The sequence below is a fragment of the Cervus elaphus genome, chromosome X (assembly GCF_910594005.1).
Source record: "Cervus elaphus chromosome X, mCerEla1.1, whole genome shotgun sequence".
Taxonomy (NCBI): Eukaryota; Metazoa; Chordata; class Mammalia; order Artiodactyla; family Cervidae; genus Cervus; species Cervus elaphus.
Window position 1 is genome coordinate 98,793,272 of NC_057848.1, and position 23,835 is coordinate 98,817,106.

The following is a 23,835-nucleotide window of genomic DNA, read 5'->3' on the forward strand; positions in this document are numbered from 1 at the left end:
TGGTGTGCTGCAGTCCATGGTGTCGCAAAGTCAGACATGACTGAGAGAATGAACTGAGCACGCTAAAACATAATGAGCAGCACTCTACTATAGACCATTTATCTGCCAAAATGCTATATCACATGCATTTTGTAACAACCTGAAAATTCTCTTTTAAAAAACATCACCTGGATAAAAAGCAAACAAGCACAGATTTGCTAAGTAACAGTAAAACATTTTTTAAAAAAAACAACTATTTAGATAAAACACAAGTATATGAGAGTAGGACTAACTACACTACAAACAACTGACTTATATTCTCAGGTTACAAAAAATACTACTGCATTTCAAGTAATTATAATATTCATAAAGCAATGTATTAGTATTTTACCTGTTTGCCACTGCCTCGTTTCTCCCCTTCTCCTCTTCTTGGTTTTTTGTTTAAGTACTTTATTTGTATTAATACTATCACAGATTTGAAGGTATTGTGCTGCTGTACTACTTCTGTTTTCTAATGTTGAGTCTAAAGTATTTCCTGAAAAAAATCAATACACCATTAAACTATATATATTTATACTCTTTTCATTTTGATTAGATGAATTACTAGAGAAAACTTGGCATTCAATTGCCATTGAAGTGCTAAATTTCACAAAGTACACTCATCTCTCAAGTGAATATGCAAAAATATGATACCATGTGAAATTAACTTTAAAATATCCCAGTTTATTCATCCTAAAGGAACAAACTGATCAGGTAAATGAAACGTAAGAAACTGAATTTTATGACCATGAACAAAATCTTTACATCAGCTCAATTTTCTCACTAATGAAGGCTGATGAAATTAAAGAGATTTAGCAAAGAATTAATTTATACATGTCAGACAACCAATACAATCATGGTAACTGTATAATACATGACAAACAACAACTTCTTGTATTTATGCTTCAAAATGGTTTACTTAATGTTTAAAAGTAGTAAGATTGATTTTTTAAGAGTTAAGATAAATGTGACAGGCAATTTACCAAAATTTCAATGGAATCAGTGTATACAAAATACTTAATAAAATATCAGTTCTCACAATCTCTTGTGTTATGCAATTTAGTTTAAAAATGTAGCCCAAGATACTGTTTAGCTTAAATGCTATGATATGTATGTCTCTCATTAATTCACCTGAAATCTATATTTAAATTTAGAGAGTGAAAAACCTCCTAAGGTTAGAAACAAGATAGTCAGATACTTTATTCCCCCTGTGTAAGAAAATAAAAATAACTATCAAGCATGGAATAAAAAACACTATATGAAGTATATTAAAACTAAAAAATACTTAAGCTGACACATGAGTTTTATGTAACATCTATATAAATCTACTGGCTGCACAGAAATTAAGAAAATAGTTCCATCCTAAGGAGAACATTAACAAATGGCTGATATCATGGGCAATTTTTATTTTCAAGTCAGAAAAATTTCTATAATTTTTTTCATAGTAACCTTTTATGGCCCATGCAGTAAGTGGCCTGACATTTGTACCTTGAAAAAGAAATTTTTTATTTTTACTTTCTGGCAACATCGTGTGGCATGTGAGATCTCAGTTCCCCAATCAGGAATCAAATCTGCACCTCCTGCAGTGGGCACATGGAGTCTTAACCAGTGGACCTCAAGGGAAATCCTGAGGTAAATCTAAAATGAACTGCGTTCACAGAATTACATACATTACGTCTCTAAATAAAATTCCTTGACTAGGCAAATAAGAGTCTAATGGGTCTGTACACACAAACTAGTAACTCTTTATCTACCAAGAATATACAAAACCAGCTACTTAACTTACATCTCACATATAATGCTCTCTCACCTGATGACTGACAATCTTCATACCTTCGAGAAACTCTTCTTTCATCTCCTTAAAAAAAAAGACAAATTAAAAACTGATAGACTGAGTATAACAATTATCAATGGATCACATCTACAAAATCTTACATCAATCACCATTCCTTGGATTAAACTTTTTGTTGTTGAGTTCTTCCACTCCCATAGATTAGATAATTTCACACACTGAAAGTAAGGGCTGCTGTGAACATCCTTGGAACTACTAATTTATAGGAAAACCTTACTTTCTATATCAAACCTGAGTAGATATTCTATGAGGCCATCATCACCCTGACACCAAAACCAGACAAAGATACCACAAAAAAAGAAAATCATAGGCCAGTATCACTGATGATGGGCTTCCCTGGTAGCTCAGCTGGTAAAAAATCCACCTGCAATGCAGGAGACCCCAGTTTGATTCCTGGGCTGGGAAGATCCCCTGGAGAAGGGATAGGCTACCCACTCCAGTGTTCTTGGGCTTCCCTGGTGGCTTAGATAGTAAAGAATCTGCCTGCAATGTGGGAGACTTCAGTTCAATCCCTGGGTAGGGAAGATCCCCTGGAAGAGGGCATGGCAACCCACTCCAGTATTCTTGCCTGGAGAATCCCCATGGCAGAGGAGCCTGGCGGGTACAGTCCAAGGGTTTGCAAGGAGTTGGACACAACTGAGTGACTAAGCACGTCACTGATGAACATAGATACAAAAATCCTCAACAAAATTCTAGCAAACAGAATCCAGCAACATTTTAAAAGGATCGTGCATCACGATCAAGTGGGCTTGATCCCAGGGATGCAAGGATTCTTCAATATACCCAAATCAATGTGATATATATTATTAATAAATTGAAAGATAAAATCATATAATCATCTCAATATATGCAGAGAAAGCTTTTCACAAAGCTTTTCACAAAAATCATTACCCATTTATGATAAAAACTCTCTAGAAAGTAGGCAAAGATGGATCAATACCTCAACATGATAAAGGCCATACATGACAAACCCACAGCAAACATTAATCTCAGTGGTGAAAAACTGAAAGCACTTCCTCTAAGACCAGGAACAAGACAAGGGTGCCCACTCTCACCACTACAATTCAACATCGTTTTGGACGACCTAGCCACAGCAATCAGAGAAGAAAAAGAAATAAAAGGAATATAGATTGGAAAAGAAGCAAAACTCTCACTGCTTGCTGATGACATGATATTATACATAGAAAACCCTAAAGATGTCACCAGAAAATTACTAGAGCTAAGCAATGAATGTAATAAAGTTGCAGGATATAAAATTAGTACACAAAAATTGCTTGTATTCCTATGTACTAACAATGAAAAATCAGGAGAAATTAATCAAAGAAGCCCATTCACCACTACAACAAAAAGAATAAAATACCTAGGAATAGACCTGCCTAAAGAGACAAAAGACCTATATGCAGAAAACTATGAATCAAAGATGACATAAACAGATGGAGAGATACAATATGAAAATGATTATATTACCCAAAGTAATCTACAGATTCAATGTAATCCCTATCAAACTACAAATATATTTTTCACAAAACCAGAACAAACAATTTCACAATTTGTGCAGAAGCACAAAAGACCCTGTGGAAGCACAAAAGATCCCAAATAGCCAAAGCAATCTTGAAAAAGAAAAACAGAGCTGGAGGAATCAACCTTCCTGACTTCAGACTATACTACAAACCTACAGTCATGAAGACAGTATGGTACTGGCACAAAAACAGAAATATAGACCAATGGAACAAGATAGAAAGTCCAGAGATAAACCCATGCACCTATAGGCACTTTGTCTTTGACAAAGAAGGCAAGCATATTCAATGGAGAAAGGATAGTTTCTTTAATAAGTGGTGCTGGGAAAACTGGACAGCTACTTGGAAAGAAACTACAATATTTCTTAACACCACAAACAAAAATAAACTCAAAATGGATTAAAGACTTAATAGGTAAAGCCAGAAACTATAAAGCTCTTAGAGGAAAACATAGGAAGTACACTCTTGAATAAAAATCACAGCAAGATCCTCTTTGATCTACCTCTGAGAATAATGGAAATAAAAACAAAAGTAAACAAATGGGACCTAATTAAACTGAAAAGCTCTTGCACTACAAATGAAACAATAAACAAGATGAAAAGACAACCCTCAGAATAAGAGAAAATAATTTTAAATGAAACAACTGACAAAGGATTAATCTCTAAAGTTTACACACTTTAGCAGCACATGCAGCTCAATACTAGAAAAATGATCAATCAAAAAATGGGCAACAGATCACTTCTCCAAAGAAGACATATAGATGGCCAACAAATGGATGAAAAGATGTTCAACATCACTATTAGAGAAATTCAAATCAAAATTACAGTAAGTGTATCACCGCATACCAGTCAGAGTGGGAATCATCAAAAAATCCACAAACAAATGCTGGAGAGAATGTGGGGAAAAGGGAACCCTCTTGCACTGTTGGTGGGAATGTAAGTTGATACAGCCACTATGGAGAACAGTATGGAGATTCCTTAAAAAACTAGGAATAAAACTACCATATGACCCAGCAATCCCACAGTTCAGAAAGACACATGTACCCTCAATGTTTACAACAGCACTATGTACAATCGCTAGGACATGGAAGCAACCTAGATGCCCATTGACAAATGAATTGATAAAGAAGATGTGGTACATATATACAATGGAATATCACTCAGCCTTAAAAAGAAATGATCTGAGTCAGTTCTAGTGTGATGGATGAACCTAGAGCCTGTTACACAAAGTGAAGTAAGTCAGAAAGAGAAAAATAAACACAGTATATTCAGGCATATATATGGAATCTAGAAAAATGGTATTGATGAACCTATTAACAGGGAAGGAATGGAAACACGGACATAGAAAATGGACTTGTGGACACAGTGGGAGAAGAGAAGAGTAGGATGAACAGAGAAAGTAGCCTCGACAAATATACACTGCCATGTGTAAAAGAGACAGCTGGTGAGAAGTTGCTGTATAACACAGGGAACCCAGCCTGGTACTCTGTGATGACCTAGAGGAGTGGGGCTGGGGGACAGGAGGGAGAAGAGGGAGGCAATATACGTATAATTATGACTGATTCGCTTTGTTGTATGGCAGAAACCAACACAATATTGTATAGCAATTTTCTTCCAAATAAAAAGTAAATTAAAAGATTGGAAATGGGAGCTGTTCTTACTATGCAAATGAAAACAAGACTCCTTGATTTACAATTAAATTATAGTTTTTAATTTAAAAAAAAGAGTAGATATTTCTGCAGAATACCCTCAAAATTGAAAATGCTCAACAAATGACTGCTGAATGAATGAAACTTTGAAAAATAAAGATAAATTAATGCATTTGAACAACAAAATTTTTCAAAATAAAGAATATACCTGGACCATCCTGAAAATTAAGTAGGAATGAGATCAAATAGAAAGGGAAAAAATAACTAGATTAATTTACCTTTCATTATATACTTCCTAGAAGAGCACACCTAGATTTCTGTTCCTTTTCAAAGCCCAATATCTTATTGTTTATGGTGTTAGTACAAAAGAGGAAGGACCAATTTTCAAAGCACATTCCTATTTAAGAAAAATTAAACTTTCATGCTGCTCACTTATACAGGTAGGATATAAAATAAACCCTACTGAAAAAAAATGCATTAAGCAAAGTTCATTTTAAATAACAGATATGTGGTATAAAAATCATGTAAGTAACTTGAGATGAATCAGTCCACAGCAAAACATTTTATAGTATTAGCCAACTCATGGGGGTGACTAGCATAGCATATTTAATGACCTAAAGGCTGATCAAATGTTATGTACTTGTCAGGTTAAAAAATAACAGTTAAAAATATACCACAGCCCAGACAATAGGGACAATTGTTTTATTAACATCAAAGTGCTCAAGTTGAGTCTCAGGGAAAGTTCCTTCCTCTTCCCCTACAATGACTTCCATGTATACTTCATCTGCTATTTCAGCACAACCTAAATTTTAGAAATAATTGTTTGTTTATAACCCCAAATATTTACTAAATGGGTAAAAATTTCCAAATAATTATCTTTCAAGATTTCAATTTGGTAAATTTAAAAATTATATTAGGCATTTGGGAGGCTAGTGCCACTAGGAGACAATAATTTATCAAAATTCTTACCCTCCTCTTAGAACCTAATCCTATGAAAATGACTTTCAATTTATATAAAACATGTGTGCTTAAAATATACTGACTGATTTTACAGTCCATTGGGCATTACATATTTATAAGAAGAATTGTATTCCATAATTCTGGTTGATAATTCTTTGGAACTCAGAAGCATTTCCCATAGAATCAATTATTAGAAAGTGGTCCATGCTATCCTACTTAATGTAGTAACTTAAATGCAGTACTGTACATGCAATTAAAAAATTGTCAAAAATACTAGTAACTGAAGAAGAATTAAAAATTAAAGCAAGAAAACCATATATATACATGGTTATAATATAAAATGCTGGTGCTCAAGGCTATGTGGACACCTGTTAAGAGGCAGGATTTTCAGAGACCTTACTGAAGACAAAAACATTAAGCTAGATATTTTAAAAAATACAGTGTTAGTATAAAAAAATTTAAACCTAGAGGGTCAATAAGTTTATTTTATGTGAAATAATCCACTTAGATTTAATCTGTTAAACAGAAAACTGGCTTGAATCCATGCTTTTCCTTTAATTCACACAGTGGTATTTTCTACTCACTTGAAAAATGTGGAAAAAATATGGGAGAAAAGTATCCCTCTCCTAGGTTCCTTTCTTTCAATTAACCAGAAGGAGACACTGGTCTAAATTTTGTACATCCCCATGGAATTCTGGCATCAGCTAACCTAAGCTTAAGTCTCCCACCTTCCATTGTTCCCCTTCTTACTGACCAATGAATAAAAAAGAAGTAAAGAATTTAGAGATCAAGTAGAAATTCTTTTTCTAATAAAGTCCCCTAGATTCATTTGTTTTTGACATTTTCAGCTGTGGTATATTATTCATGTTTGGGATTGGAATTCAGCTCCCTATGAATGCTAGGGAAGGAAATCTGAGGAGTGGGGATCATAGTGTAGTACAGGTAAAGTTAAGTATTGTCAAGGTAATGCACTCAAGGGGAGGCTCTTGCTCTTCCAGGGCAAATCAAAGTAGTTTTTGTTTCAGCATGACAAGAAGACAGAAAAAGCCTTAGGGAAGGGCTGCATTCCTATACTGAGGTGAGGAGAAAGTAGGAAGAAAGCAAAATGTCTTTATAAGGAAATGTGTACTATGGCAGGAAAGGAAATGTCAGGAGCTTTTTTCACCCTGTGTGGTACTCAGTTCCAAGAAACCTTAAGCAGCAACTACTTAGAGATCATCAGCAGCATAATAAGTAAAAATCCTGGTGGCTTGACTTGGAAGAATACTTACTCAGCCAATGCCTCAGCAGCAGAAGGAAATAACCAGTTAGCCCTTCCACTGCTAAACTCAGAGAGAGGTCAACAGTGCTCACTGCCATGTGCAAAGAACCCTGGCAGCAGTTAGGCAGTCATGAATTTAAATCCTATCTTCCTCATTTAATATTAGATGACCATGGGCAACTGCTTAACTTCTTTGAGCATTTTCTGCTTCCATTAAACAGGGATAATACCACCTACCTCAGAAATGAGTTATAAGAATTAAATGAGATAATATATGCAACACATGCAACACACACACAAAGTAGATTCTCAGTAATTACCTACGTATTTGTGAGCTCTAGTAAAGTCAGGAACCGTATGTTGCTGATCTCTGTATCCCAAGTATCTGAGATACAATATCTTTATGTTTGCTCACTTGAACAATACACATATGCATGAATAGTCAAAAGGACCCTTCCCTTTTAATTATAGCAAAGGGTCAGACTTATTTTATTGATATTTTCTACTATGTAGTGCTTAAATCTGAGATTGCTTTTTTCAGAAAAGAATGCATGATGGCTATGGATGAGTCACTACAGTGCCATTTTTTTTCTTACTGATATCATCTTCTTCTTGAGAAGAATCTTTAACTGCCATGTAAACCATCTTCTCCCGCTGCATTCGGCTCTGGTCAAGCACTCCAGCTACAGAATGTCCATTGGTGTACTCACTCTCTGTGACAATCTCTGTTCCACCTTAAAAGTTAAAACATGTATCAAAATCAGTAAGCATCATGGAATAATTTCCTCCCAGGTGGACCCAGATTCGATCCCTGGATTTGGAAGATCCCCTAGAGAAGGAAATGGCAACCTACTCAAGTATTCTTGCCTGGAAAATCCCATGGACAGAGGAGCCTGGTGGGCTATAGTCCCTGGGGTCACAAAGAGTTGGACATGACTGAGCACACTTTATATTATAATAAGTAAGATATATTAAAATATTTTCCTTTAGAAAAATACTCCCCCCACATATTCTAAGTGTCAAGAGAATTAATTATCATATAAAGTTCACTTTAAATTATCAGTCATTAAAAAAAATATCAGTCATTACTAAGAAATAACAATGTATGTGCAAAGCACTTCGTCTTTTACATGTATTTACCCATTTAATCCTTGCAATAATATCATAAGGTAGTTACTACCATTATGACCATTTTATGGATGAGGAAACTGACATAGAAGGAGGTTAAGTAATTCACCAAAGGCCAGCTAAATGGTAGAACTACGATTAAAATCCAAGCAGCCTGCCTCTAGACTACCCTTAAATACTCACAATTTCCTATTCTAAACCAAACTCCCTCCACTCATGTTTTGAAATCTCAACTGGAATCTTCTACACGTTTGAAAGAACCTAAGAGTGATTTGTTCTGTACCATATTTATATATTTATATACAATTTTACATTTATATATATAATTTAAAAATATTCCATCCCCAAAGAAACCTATTAAAAAGTTGCACTTTGAAGGCAGTATAAGAATAGTTTCCAGAAAAGGTAAGTTCTAATTCCTAACCATTATAGCAATAAATTTAGTATTTATACCTATTTCAACATCATCTTCGGCCTCGGCTTTAAATATATACACTTTTATTACTTCTGAACCAAATCCATCTTCTTTAACATCTTCTTGTGAACCATCACTGCTGATTTTTAATGGTGTATTCCCCATATGCTCTAATTTTTCCCCAACATCATCTACTGTAAAATATAAAGAGGAAACTATTTCAGCCAAAAAGTACCAGTAGCATTTAGTGGGTGTTAAGCATTAATATTAGTGCAATGTGAAATAATGTGTTAACCACTTACCCACTGTATTCAATTAATAACCTATTATGCAACCATTAAAAGTGGTATAGTTCATGAAAAAAGAATTCAAGACAGATACACTACATGATCATAATTATATAAAAATCTAGTCACAGATTTCAATTTATATATATGTAAAACTCATATTTCAGGTTTAAAGTGATTTGTGAAAAAAATTAAATAATCTTCCATCATGTTCAAGATTTTAAGCTAACTCCTAACAGCAAAATTAATAACAAAAATTAGAACATAAAATATATAGTATTCATAAAATAAATTGCCATAAACAACAGTTTCCAAATTAAGTGTCAGCCTATCTAAACCAATTAGTATACGAAATCTAGTATCTAAAAAAGAGAAAACACCTGAATTATCTTATAAAAAGGGCATTTTAGAAATCATAAAAATAAAACCTTAGTAAATACTTTTAACTCCTGTTGAGTCAATGGAAGACAACATCAAATCATAAACTGTATCTTCTTCTAGACTTAACCATTGTATGCTTTGCTTCAAAATCATCATGAAAGTATAGCAACAATAATTACTCACACTTAAATTATACTTAAAATTTTTGATTCTTTAAGAATAGTGTTTAGTTTCAAGTGAATATTGTGCACGAACAATGCAATGAATATATTATATTCATAGAGTTTGTTCTTTGGACATAAATATTAAACAATATATTCCCCAAAATATTAACACCATATGCCTACCATTTTTTATTTCAATGCTTGTTCTGTCCTTATAAAAACTGAAATGTAATCTAAGGTGAGAATCTGCTCCTCCTTATTATATGTATCATAGTATCACATATGAAACAAAAAATCATGAAGTCTTGACTACATCTAAACAATTCCAGAACTACTGAAAACAGTTACATTTAAAAGTTTTTAACTCAGTACCCTTAAAAATATGTATTTCAGTTAAGATCTATATGGGTCAAAGTCTAGCCTTTACCTCAGTTTCAAATTTGATATGCACAAATTCAAAACTATTCTTTTGGTCTTTCACAATGGTGAAAAACAACACATTTCAGAAATTCTTCCTACAATGTAAAGCTACTTTAACTTTGTGACTAAATATAAATGATTCCAAAACATTTAAGAGTTCAGATAGTTTACTGGCTATGAAAGAGAACACCTAAAAGATCAAAATAAATAGAAAAAATTTTTTTCATTTCATCATAGACCCTGATTCTATTATCACTTTTTTGGTAAACATTTTTTTTGACAATGGGGCAGATTAAGATGAAAGAAAAAAGATGAAGAATCTGATATTATTGGTTTAACAATCTCTCTTTTAAAATATGTTGGATAAAACAATGAGATCTTTAAAAAAATTACAAGAGTCAAGTAATAAGTCTTGAGAAAAAAAGTACTTTCTCATTCTTAGAAATAAAGATATAGAATATTAAAAATTTTAAAAGTGTCCAAAATATGAATTTTAGGTTGGAATAATTTACAGTAAATTAATGAAAAAAATACTCTCATATGATAAATACTATTTTATACACTTCAGTGGTTTAAAGTGACCACAGTTCCTCCTACGATCAACTGAATTAGAATTGTAATTCACAAAATTAAAGCTCATGAAATGAAATAAGACATTTGTCTGGTCACTTCTCAATAGATCTGTACCATAATTTCACTTTAAGTATTGAAATTACTGTTGCTATTCTGATTCCATTCATACCTTTTCTTAACGTCCACAGTTTAATGTGTACCTTATTTTCTACTTAGATTCCTCAGAATGAACAATTTTGAAATATACTGAATAAACTTGTTCTGTATTTTAAGTTCATAGAATATGATGAAGTTATTAGATACGCTAGTGTACAGTTTTAGAGATAAATTACCAACTTCAAGATTTATTCTATATTCTTTGTTACAGAAAGTACAAAGTTAACAAAGACTTTAAACAGGCCATCTGCACAACAAAGGAAACTGTAAGCAAGGTGAAAAGACAGCCTTCAGAATGGGAGAAAATAGCAAACGAAGCAACGGACAAAGAATTAATCTCAAAAATATACAAGCAACTCCTGCAGCTCAATTCCAGAAAAATAAAAGACCCAGTCAAAAAGTGGGCCAAAGAACTAAACAGACATTTCTCCAAAGACATACAGATGGCTAACAAACACATGAAAAGATGCTCAACATCACTCATTATCAGAGAAATGCAAATCAAAACCACAATGAGTTACCACTTCACGCCAGTCAGAATGGCTGCTATCAAAAAGTCTACAAAGAATAAATGATGGAGAGGGTGTGGAGAAAAGGGAACCCTCTTACACTGTTGGTGGGAATGCAAACTAGTACAGCCACTATGGAGAACAGTGTGGAGATTCCTTAATAAACTGGAAATAGAAATGCCATATGACCCAGCAATCCCACTGCTGGGCATACACACTGAGGAAACCAGAACTGAAAGAGACATATGTACCCCAATGTTCATCACAGCACTATTTACAATAGCCAGGACATGGAAACAATCTAGATGTCCATCAGCAGACGAATCAATAAGAAAGCTGTGGTACATATACACCATGGAATATTACTCAGCCATTAAAAAGAAGACATTTGAATCAGTTCTAATTAGGTGGATGAAATTGGAGCCTATTATACAGAGTGAAGTAAGCCAGAAGGAAAAACACCAATACAGTATACTAACACATAGATATGGAATTTAGAAAGATGGTAACGATAACCCTGCATGCAAGACAGCAAAAGAGACACAGATGTATTTAACAGTCTTTTGGACTCTGTGGGAGAGGGCGAGGGCGGGATGATATGGGAGAATGGCACTGAAACATGTAAATTATCATATGTGAAACAAATCGCCAGTCCAGGTTCGATGCATGAGACAGGGTGCTCAGGGCTGGTGCACTGGGATGACCCAGAGGGATGGGAATTGGGCGGGGGGGGGAGGTGGGAGAGGGGATCAGGATGGGGAACACATGTACACCCATGGAAGATTCAAGTCAATGTATGGCAAAACCAACACAATATTGTAAAGTAAAATAATAAATAAATTACTTAAAAGAAAAAACAGGTAATCAACAGGCTTTAGAGATAGATTCTAAGTCTTTTCTTAATGCAGATGATACTCAAAATACCTAAAATTCAACCTTAACTTTTTTGTTTGTTATAAGGCTTACAACATTCAAGTTCCACAGTGTTATTTCTCAATCTACATGTCATCCCAGCTAGTAATAAGTAGGTAATATCATATACAACACAGAATTCTACTGGTGCTAAATATAACATTAAAATAGTAAGGTGCATTATTTGCCAGCCCCACAAAGTGTGGTATCATTCAACATTCTTCTATAGCCCATTGGTACAATTTGATTAAAATTTCATTTTAGTAAAATGTACGATATAATATTCCTTTAAAAAACCAAGTAGGCTTTTTACTGCACCCCTTTTTTGTTACATCTATCAAAAAATTAATATGGTGAATATGATGTTATCAGTACAGAGTACAGCTGACTCTTGAACAATGCAGGGCTTAGGGGCACTGACTCTATACACAGTCGAAATTTATGTATACCTTTAGAGTTGGCCCTCCATATCTGTAGTTCTGCATTTGCAGACTCAATCAACCTCAAATTATGTAATACTATAGTATATATTTATTGAAAAGAATCCTTGTATTAGTGGACCCACACAGTTCAAACCTGTGTTGTTCAAGGGTCAACTATATACTGATGTGCCACAGGGATGGGATAAGGCAATGTATAATGGATCCCTATTACATAATGATGAAACAAACAAAAATGAATAATATTTAAATTACAAAGGTGTTCTACTCCTAGGTGTATATATCCAAGAGATCTAAAATCTATGAGCACAAAATCTTGTACATGAATGTTCAGGGCAGCATTATTCACAAAAGCACAAAAGTGGAAACAACTCAAATGTCTATTAACCAATGAACTGATAAAATTTATATCCATATAATGAAATATATGGATATATTCATCAATATATAGGAATGAAGGACTGACACATGCTACAACATAGATGATCCTTGAAAGCATTATACTAAGTAAAAGAAGTCACACACAAAAGGCCATATATTATACCATTATATTTACATAAAATGTTGAAAACAGCAAATCTATAGAGACAGAAACTGGATTTTGCCTGACGGGTTAGTGGACTAACAGAGTGACTGCTCAAGGGCATGAGGATGTCTTTTTGGGGTAAGAAAAAATTCTAAAATTAATTATGGTGATACAATTCTGTGAATATATGAAAAATCACTGAATTGAACACCTTAAATGAGTGAATTGTATGGCATGTGACTATCTCAATAAAGTTGTTATATTAAAAAATACAAAGGTGGTTAACTTTTCCCGTTTATCCCTGAAATTGGTGAGGTTTCATGATATCTCCCATAATGACCCTACCAATATATTTTTCTTTACACAAGAATATTTTCCTGAAAGAAATAACAACTGATTTTATAGGTAAAAAAACAACTTTGAATGCGCTATATTGGTTAATTATTTAAAGGACTCTCCTTTCTCCAATGAAGTTTTTCATAAAGGAAATCATCACCCACAAGTGTCTTATGGGTGTTAGGTATTTTTAAATAAAAGAACACCTGGGACAACTTTAGACAGATAGTTATCCTATATTAATTTCCAAGTTACTTAGCACAAGTGGAAAAGCCTAACTATCTGTTAAGATAAAGAAATTGTGACATTTGGACTGAAAGTGGAAAAAACTTAAGATATACCTCAGAGACTGAGAGAAGACAAACTCCCTACCAATAAAACCCAGCTGCTGAGATTTCCTTATAGGGATTCAGGAACAAGATAAAAGTCTGTTTTAAGTTCTCAATTTTATCTCTTAGAGTAGTTGAAGATATCTTGGGAAAAAACCAGAGAACTTTTAAAATTAACATTGAGGCCTCTCAAGGCAATTTATTCTTGAACTTCTGAAGATTTAATGGTCAACAAAAACCAGAGGTAAAAACATGAATTAAAGATTAAGAGATGAAGAAAAAAAAGGAAAAACTAAATCAAACTAGAGTAAAATAAAATAAATGAAAATGGTAAGATAGAGTAATTAGTCCCAATTTGAATATTCTACCATTACAAAAAGTCAAGGATCTGGGTGGTGAGAAAATAAATGATATAAAATATTTCATATTTGTATACCCTATATCCTACAATAAAAAATTATTTAAGTTTAAAAAAAGGTATTTATTTAAAAATTGTTACAGTTTCTTTACTAATGATTAAGGAGGTAATTAATCCCCAGTCTGAATTCCCCTAAAATGACCCCACAGCAGTTCCAGTATTATTTGAATAACACAATGTTCTTTATAGTTTTCAGTCTAATTCTATTAGACTAGAAGGACAGAAGTCTTTTGCACTTGACACATATGGTAACATCAAGATAAACATTTTAAATTAAAATATTCTAGAAACTTAAAAAAAACTTTTACAGAATCAAATCACAGAAGATATGTTGAGATATGACTATTCACAATACATATAATGTCTAAATTTTAGACCACTTTAATACCAGAGAGTTTAATTTGACAAGTATCCTTTTAAAGGCATACTGAATTTGTTTTGGTCCAGAAAGACCTTTGACTTTTGCCATACCATTTTAGAAAACCATAATCACAGTTTTGCTTTTTTTTAAAAAAATGTCAGATTAAGATGTAAATATGGAGCTGCTTTAGTAATCCACATCAATTTAAAAAGAATAATAACATTTGCACAGTCTTTTAGTGGCTTAAATTATTCACTTCGAAACAATGTAAATATTCACTTTGAAGTGCTTATAGAGGAAAAAAGCTAACACATCAGACTTCAGAATCATTATTTACAAATTAAATACAATTTGTTTTTAGTTTTAAATTCACTGATACACATACATAACAATCACTTTATATACACATACACATATTCTACCTGTTAATTCACTTCTCAATCAACCATTTTTTATTTTAAAAAAGAAAAGAACAAAAATCCTCCCTTGAAAAGTGAATCTTTACTTCTTCTAGCATGATGACTTCAAATTTTATAAGGAATAGATCCACTTCTTCCTCAAGCTCCACCAATAACTTATCATAAGATTTTTATTATTGCTGCTATTCAGGCAAACCTACCACTTGAAATGAGAACAAGATACTTCTATCTTCTTCATTCAGATAACATGTCTTAAGAACATCATAAAGTCAGCCTGATATAAATTTAAGTATTTTTGCATAGACTATACACACACTTGAACAGACAACAGAAAATAAACACAGGCAGAATTGTAGAATACAATCTGAGTTGATTATTTACTTTTCAACTATTTAATTAGAAAAACTAATCACATTTCTTAACACGTTATGCTTAAATTCCTAAGCAAAACTGAAATGACAACTCCACTATCTGTCAAATTAAAGAGAAAGTGGTGGTTGCATACAATTACCCATTTTGGAATACATATATTTGCCATTAAAATTTTGTGTCATTTAATGTTCTTTTTGAACCTTCCAAATTCATATTTTTATTCTAAGATATTAATAAATTGCATTAGTTTACTCCATTGTAGGTATGAATTTTCAGAGTAAATTAAAAACATAAGCAAATTCAAAAAGCTATCTCAACAACACAGCTTTGAAAAAAATTACTTTTCAAAAAGATTACCCACATGACCTTTATTGAACAGATCCCCCATCCCAGAAAACCTGTCCATGTTAAACATTAATCAACTTCTACCAAGTAATTATGGAACTTAAATGTCACTTACAAGATATCATTAAGTAGTCTTCAGAAGTGCTCTTGACATCATCATCATCATCATCTTCAGTTTTAATAGTAACTGTAGAACCAGGAACACCACCAGCTGCTTGAATCACAGTTTCTGTATCTGAATTAGTTACAAGAACCTCCTCTGACACCATTGTGGGAGAGTCAACTCCTGAAACACAATCTTGGACCACATGTTCCAAGTGTCCATCAGGACCAGTAACAAGATCAGCCACAAAAACCTGCTCAGGTACTCTAACGGTTTCTGTAATTAGCTCAGACGTCAAGATGTGATCACCATCATCTTCCTCTAAATCTTCTTCAATAGCAACATCAGCCTCAAGTACAGCTTCAGGAACAATTACACCTTCTGTTACTACATCAGTCTCGGTAATGATATCAGGCCCATGAACAACTTCAGCTGCAAGGCCATGATCAAGAGTTATCCCACCATCTGTGACAACATCAGAAACTAATACAGCCTCAGGAACTGAAACAACAATATGGTCTCCATCGATATGCGCAGTACCAGTCATTCCAGCAACTACAATACAAATTATCCAAAGAAAGTAATCTTATTAATTAAAAGTATTTATATATCAGATGACATAAAATAGTTTTAAAATTAGAAATAGTCCTGGGAAAATTAGGATTTTAAAGAACCACTGACAATTAAACTGCAATAAAAACCCCCACCAACCAGGAACCGAGGGGGAAGTGAAAGAGAACAATGTTAGTAAAATCTAAGTTAAAACCTTAAAAATAATATACTTTATTTTGAAGTAAAACAAAAAAGCCACAGTGAGATAATGAACAGCTTAAAAAAAAGAAATAAATACCACCACAGGTCAGTGAGGATGCAGAGAAACTGAATCTCTCATATGCAATGGTAGCAGCCACTCGAAAATCATTTGGCAGTTTCTTACAAAAAACATGTACTTACCAATACAACCTAACAATTGCACTCTGCAGCATTTCTCCGATAGTTACGAAAATATGTTTACACAACAAATTTACATGACTATCCATAACAATGCATAGTAATTATTTCTAGTAGCAAAAGAAAAATAAAACTCAAATGTTTACAGCATGCAAATGATTGGTTAAGCCATCTTTGGCACATCCTCACTATGGAATACTACTTAGCAATAAAAAAGGGATGAGCTATTGATACATTAACAACCTGAATCAATTGCCAGAAAATTGTGCTGAGTGAAAAAATTCAATTACAACATACAATATACTGCATAATGTATAAATGGAATCATTTATATAACATTCTCAAAATTCTAAAAGCATAGAGATGGAGAGCAGATAGCAGTTGCCAAGGATGGGGGTGTATATGAATATTTTGGCACAGCACATACACAGTGATGAGCACCATAAATACATGCTCACTGTGTATCTTCACTGTGGTGGTGTCCATATCTATATATGGAACAAAACTGCACAGACCTATATACACTCACATACACACAAATGGTAAAAACTGAATGAGGTCTGTAGTCTAGATAACAGTAATGCACCAATGTTAATTTCCTGTTTTTAATATTGTACTAAGATGTCACCATTGCAGAAGCATAAGTAAAGGGTTTATGGGACCCTATACACTATTTTTTCTACTTCCTGTGAATCTAGCATTTCAAAAAGTTAAAGTTAAAATAAAAAGGACACAAAAACACAAAAGGGTGCTAATATGTTAAATTGAGTTAATAAAATGACAGCTTAATACATTAGACAATATGTATTATAAACATGAAAGTCTCTGAACTTCTTTAATTTTATAAGAATTATTATATTCAAAAATGGGAAGCATCTTTTCACATCTGATTTGGGGAGAAGAAAACAACTCATTTTAGATAAAGATTTGGTTTATTTAAAAAAACACACATATAGACTCTGAATTGTATTAAATTCTAAATTAGTAAAATTGTAGGAATAAAGCTGTAAATAACATTTATCTTGAGCAGCATGGTAAACGCCAACTCCTACCCTCTTGTAAATATAATTATAAGAGTGTAAAATTCCTTCACGAGTAATTCTGTTACATTCTGCCTCTCTGAAGTGATGCAGTAAACAAATTAATAGAGTTTATGGACCAAGTTAAAAGAAAATTACCTACATGAATCCAGTATAAAGCCTTTTCTACATAATGATCACTTTCTATACAGTAATAATCCAAAAGAGTGCAATTTGTTACATGGTTCACTATTATTAACCAATTCATTATGGAAGTTTGCTGGTAAATTAGGATGGAGACCAGTGAACACATTAAAAAATAAGGTGAGAAGGGAAAGTTACCTTTCAACCCTTCTGAAGCTTTCTCACTATTCTCAAATTCTCACCAAAACCACCATATTACCCAAAAGGACACAGCCTCAACCTTGAAAATCAGTAGACAAAGGGAGTGTGTATAGAATAAGAACTTTCTATTCACTTTTTACTCCACTGGTCATTTTTGTAGACAGGGAGATGGTGAGGGTTCAAATTTAGTATTCAACCAGACTGAAAATGCAGTTTTTAGCAAGGAAAAACTAAATTCTAAGCCTATAAAATTCACAGTATTGAAATTCTATGTATATGAATAATAACTAAAACTATATAAATTTTTTTCATAAATTAGACTTAAAGTGTGGGAAATTTCATTTATTTAAGAACACAGCTAGAAGATAGTTTGTTTTCTAAAGGTAGACACTAAAGAAGGATGGAAGGACAGAATAATGCTAGTGCTGGCTTGAGTTCAGATTAACCTGTTTGGGAGGATTCTAATAAGATGGAATAAGTGCTTTTCAGTTTACCTAGTTTTCACTCTAGCAGGAACATACAGGTCAAAATAAATCAGATCTAAACCAAAAAAATCCAAACATGCTTGTTTACCCTGAACTAAATAATTTAAGAATCTTAGACCAAGAATTGATGAGTTCCCACAGGGTACTGGCAGAAACTCAGACCATGATCCAAAATGCTTTTCATTAAATTCTGCTCTTTCCTCAACTCATTTATTAAGATTCCACTGAATTTCTAGACAAAGTTATTTTAGCTACACACTAGCTATATTTATTATTGAATACTATGCACCAAGCAACCTAGTATTTTACATATAATATCTCATTTAAGCCTCAGAACTGTGAAATAAGGGGACTGTTATTATCTCCACTTTAAACACGAACAAACGACAGTTTAGAGAGATTAAATAAGCTTGCTCAAGGTTCAAGCTGGGAACTGAATGCATTTTTTTTTACTCTAGCCTGGCTTTTTTTAACTTGCCTAAATGAGGAGAACAGAATTTACTTACTCTAGAGACTGATTTTTGAGAAATTTATAGGGCTAATCAAGTGAATCACTACTAAAGGAATAGATTGAAAGAGAAAGAATAAAAAGACCTACCATAGAGTGACTTATTTAAAATTTAAGGCATTTAGTAAGCAGCATTAAAAGGCATTAAAAATTTATCTTGCTAGGTAGCAAACTATAAACAAATATGAAAAAAATTCTTTTAAAAGTGTGAAATCAATTGATGACCAGATAAGAGTAAGAAACAAGTCATTATTCCAAGCATTTCCCTTCTTACTAAAGTTGCTTAAATTAAATGTGAAAAGCTGAATTTCACCAGAAAGCATAATATTTGGTATTTGGGGGGTTTGTTTTGGGCCACCATATACTGCTATTTTGCTACTAAGTCTCAAAGCAATATGGGCATCCCAGGTGGCTCAGTGATAATGAATCCACATTTGATCCCTTGGTCGGGAAGATTACCTCAAGAAGGAAATGGCAACCTACTCCGGTATTTTTGCCTGGTAAGTCCCATGGACAGAGGAGCCTGATGGGCTACAGTCCACTAGGTCACAAAGTTGGACACAACTTAGCAACTGAATACACATGCACACGCAGGCCCAAAGCAGTATGGACTTTTTTTAGCAATAAAATCTTAAACAATTAGATTCAACAGCACAGATTCCAAGGACAACTATTATACTGAGACATGCACAAGTTATCACATAAAGCATACTATTGTAAAATTTAAAGTATCCTTGAAAAGAAACTGTTCTGATAAATTTCTGAATTAAATAGTTCAGACTCTTAATATAGTAGCCATTTCATACCAACCAAAAACGTAGAGAATTTAGAGATCCTATACCACATAGTGTGTTTACTTAGCTAGCTCTATCTATGTATGCTACACTCATGTTTCACAAATATCATTAATTTCTAGGTTTGTAGATATCTAAGTTTTTAAGCTAGCAAAAATTTAAAGAGAATGTATCTAATTTCTAATCAAATTTTAGAATCTGTAAACCTTAGTATTATATATAAGGGCTTAATTAAGCCTCAAGACAGCGAGGAGGAACAATGGAAAGAAAGGTAAGAGGAACACCAAGTAAAAATTCACCAGCACCAGACATTTTTTCAATCTTTGAAAGGTATCAAACTTTGCTTGCTAATGGGCAACTTCTTCAGGAGTGGGGAGAGGAGGGGTTTCTGGCACTTTATCAGATGCCACAGGGTAAGTAATATTTTGTATAAGATGGACAAAATACTGCATTTCTTCCATAAAAAATCTTATTTTGCATCATTTATTTTCAGATTCCAGATATGAAAGATGTCATATAATATTTTTCCTTCTCTGACTTCACTCACAGAGACTTACACACTTAAGAGAATGAACTTATGGCTGCTGGGGGAGAATGATGGGGGCAAGGCATAGTTGGGGAGTTTGGAATGGACATATAAACACTGCTGCATTTAAAATGGATAACCAACAAGGACCTACTGTAAAGCACATGGAACTATGCTCATCTGGCAGCCTGGATGGGAGGGGAGTTTGGGGGAGAATGGAAACATGTATATGTATGGCTGATTCTCTTTGCTGTTCACCTGAAACTATCACAACACTGTTAATCGGCTATAACCCAAAACAGAAAGTTTAAAAAAATCTTATTTTTAAAAGGTAAAACGTTAAGCTTATTATAGTGAACATTATTATAAACTTATACTGAATTTCAAGTGTTCCATAATTCAAAAAACTTATCTCTTGCAAGGAATTCACAAAATTCTTTTTAAAATCTCTTACACTTCAGCCTTTTGCCTTCTTTTAGAGTTTATTCCCATACTTTTTCCACCTAAAATCACTTCTAGGTCATCTATAATCAAACAACTCACTTCTGACTCTTTAAGCAGAGTAAATCCATGATTCCTTTTTGTGTCATCAATTAACAACAACTCCCACCACATTAAATCTGGAGAGGACATTAAATGTTATCTAGTCCAACCCACTCATAAAAGTGAATTAAGTAATTTGCCTAAGTTTACATAGGCAATTAATAGGACTGCCAAGACTAGAATCTAGTTCTGAGTCTCATTACAGTGGGCTTTACAACATGAGACAAAATAACATATTCAACCATATTATCTAAAAATAGTGTAGCCTTTTCTTAATTGAGCAAAGTATCACTCTTTGTAGTCTCCCATTTCTAATTGTATCTTTCACGTTCCACAATATCTCATGTTTCTGTTTACTTTTTCTCCCAATTTACCATTTGTCTCTTCTACTCTCTGATCTTTTCTGTAATTCTTACCACCCTATCACTGCCACTTATACTTCAGATACCTCTCTCTTCTATCATTCAGACTGACTTTGCCCAAATTCAGATTATTTGCTGTTAAGGGAGTCTTATCATTGTCAAAATGACTGTTGTTAAGAGGCTACTGAAAAATCTGATCACAAAAATAGGGAATTTTTTTTTCAAGAAAATAAAAAGGTAATGCTATTAGTGAGAACTTTCTAAGTATATGGATCAGAATATAACTAATCACCTAGTGCAAGATATTCCTCTATCACTATATAAGCATCTAACTTCTTTGAAATGACAAAAGTACTTCCATTTCCAGCTTTAACAATGCAACTTAAAATGTATTTTATATTTTAACATTTTCTAACATGAAAACTGCTGTAAATATTTATGTAAATTGTTTTTCATGTCCAATGACATATTACCACTATATTCCAAGTTTCCTTACTTCAATCTACCCACAAAATTATAAGAATGATTTTAACTAGATTATTGACACATAGATTTACTTAAATAAGCCCTACAAATGTATTTTCTTGGCAAAGGAACAATTTTTCATTGTAATTCTCCCCTTCCCCAATAGAGTTTTGATGTTTAGTTACAAAGAAAAAATACAACAAAGAAAATGCTTTACCAAAATCCTGCATAATCATGGTATGGGCCATTCTAGAGTCTGATGTGTGCAATCCAAGACTTCCACCACCTGGATCCATACTTAGTAAAGTTCATTCACAAATCTCTGTAAAAGAAGTGTTTTTTAAAATAGTTTAAATGCATTTAGGTCAAAGTCAATTGTTTTGAGAAAAATGCAATTGAAAATGTGCCTCTCAACCAGGTGTGCAAATCTCATTACAAAGGAAAACAAAGCAAACAAACAAAAGAAACCTTGTTTTATGCTTTATGTGACAACCATAAATAAAAGAAGGGTCAGTGGAAGTAAACCAAAGATAATGGAGAAGAAGCACAAAGGGGATGAGCCACAGGGAAGTGATAGACGCAAGCAAAAGAACAAAACTGTAGTATTGATGTTCCAGTTAAAATATAGGTTATTAAATAGGAAGAAAAAAGAACAAGATGACAACAGACAATAGTTGGGGTATTTATACATTACTAGAGGACTCAGGTGTCTAGTATTAGTGCATTTCATCCAGTGGCTCTCATCCATTTCTTCCAGACCCAGCTCAGCCCTGCAGCGTAGCTCTGCAGATAAACTTGTGTTTCACCTCTGGCTCCCGGGGTTCTACTTATAATGAAAAATGTTCTATCCCAGTTTCCCTGGAGTTCTTTGAGCCAGTAAGGACTTCTTGCCTTACTCTACTACAATCTCTTGGCTCACAGTTTTGAGGACTCATGAAACATGACTGCTTCCTAAATGTAGCAGAGATAAGATCAATCACATACAAACATTTAGCAAATTGGTTCTTTCAGAATAGCTTTTACTTGTAACTGTAACTTGTAAGTTTTTTCATTAATAATTAATAAAGCCATGCTAGCCTCATGCTAGTTTTGAAAGCAAGGGCTCAACCTATTTCATTTCAAATGACTTATACTATATTTAAGATCACCAGATAGTATGGAACCTAAAATTAGATTCTGTAACTTAATGCTATTTCTTAAAACTACATGTATACTTTACTCTCAGATACAAGCTTCTAAGCAAATCGACCAAAAAAATCTGTCAATTTTATAGAACATTTCCTTATTTTTAGTTAGAAATGTTTAATAAATTTGGCTTAATCTATTCTTAAGTACAGGAGATCACTAAGATTTTTTTTCCTTGCCTCAAAGTTCTATAGGTATACTGAAGGCAGGAAAGTCTCACAGAGTAATCTTTATCAACACTTGAGTCATATATCTCAAAATCCTACAGCAGTAGGTGACATCTCTGTATATCACAATGATTCAAACAAAATTACTTTATATGTGAGCACACTCTGAGCTGTATTTTTGTTATCTTTTTTAAACACCACATTGTTTTCTGCCTTCAAAATGAAGTCAAGAGAGTTCACAACTACCTGGGTCTTCGGAGAGATAAATTAAAATGCCATAATGACTTATTTCCAACATTTAGAACAGTGTACTATTTTAAATTTAATCAGAATAACTGCTTTATCACATGACCAAGAGAACAATTACAAATGCCTTTAAAATGTTTTAAACAGTTAATTTTGCCTAATTATTAAACAAAACATGAAGTAATTTGTTAATCACCTTAATATGAGTATCCTGAAGAAACTGTAGATTTTCTTACATATTGTAAAATAAAATCTGCAGCACTTTGTTTTTGTTATTTTTCCTTCTGAACTACGTTATTTTCTTTGGAAGAACGTTCTTTTTACCTATTGCAAAAATACATTCACAATTAGATATCTTAAAACATTTTGAACCAAATCTCTGACACAAC

General features: G+C 33.2%; 1 protein-coding gene across 8 annotated transcripts in view; it reads right to left on the reverse strand.

Moving 5' to 3' along the window:
• ZNF711 (zinc finger protein 711) overlaps window positions 1–23,835 on the reverse strand; it is a 28,568-nt gene that overhangs the window by 2,893 nt on the left and 1,840 nt on the right. For 3 of the 8 annotated variants that reach the window (XM_043896475.1, XM_043896474.1, XM_043896477.1), the window contains exons 2-8: window positions 23,643–23,770; window positions 22,066–22,170; window positions 15,863–16,405; window positions 8,838–8,993; window positions 7,853–7,990; window positions 1,829–1,876; window positions 371–514 (exon numbers count right to left, since the gene is read on the reverse strand). In XM_043896475.1, coding sequence (XP_043752410.1) covers window positions 371–514; window positions 1,829–1,876; window positions 7,853–7,990; window positions 8,838–8,993; window positions 15,863–16,405; window positions 22,066–22,144 — 1,108 coding nt within the window. In that variant the 5' untranslated portion in view covers window positions 22,145–22,170; window positions 23,643–23,770. The other 5 variants (XM_043896476.1, XM_043896478.1, XM_043896482.1 and 2 more) reach the window with 5 other exon arrangements.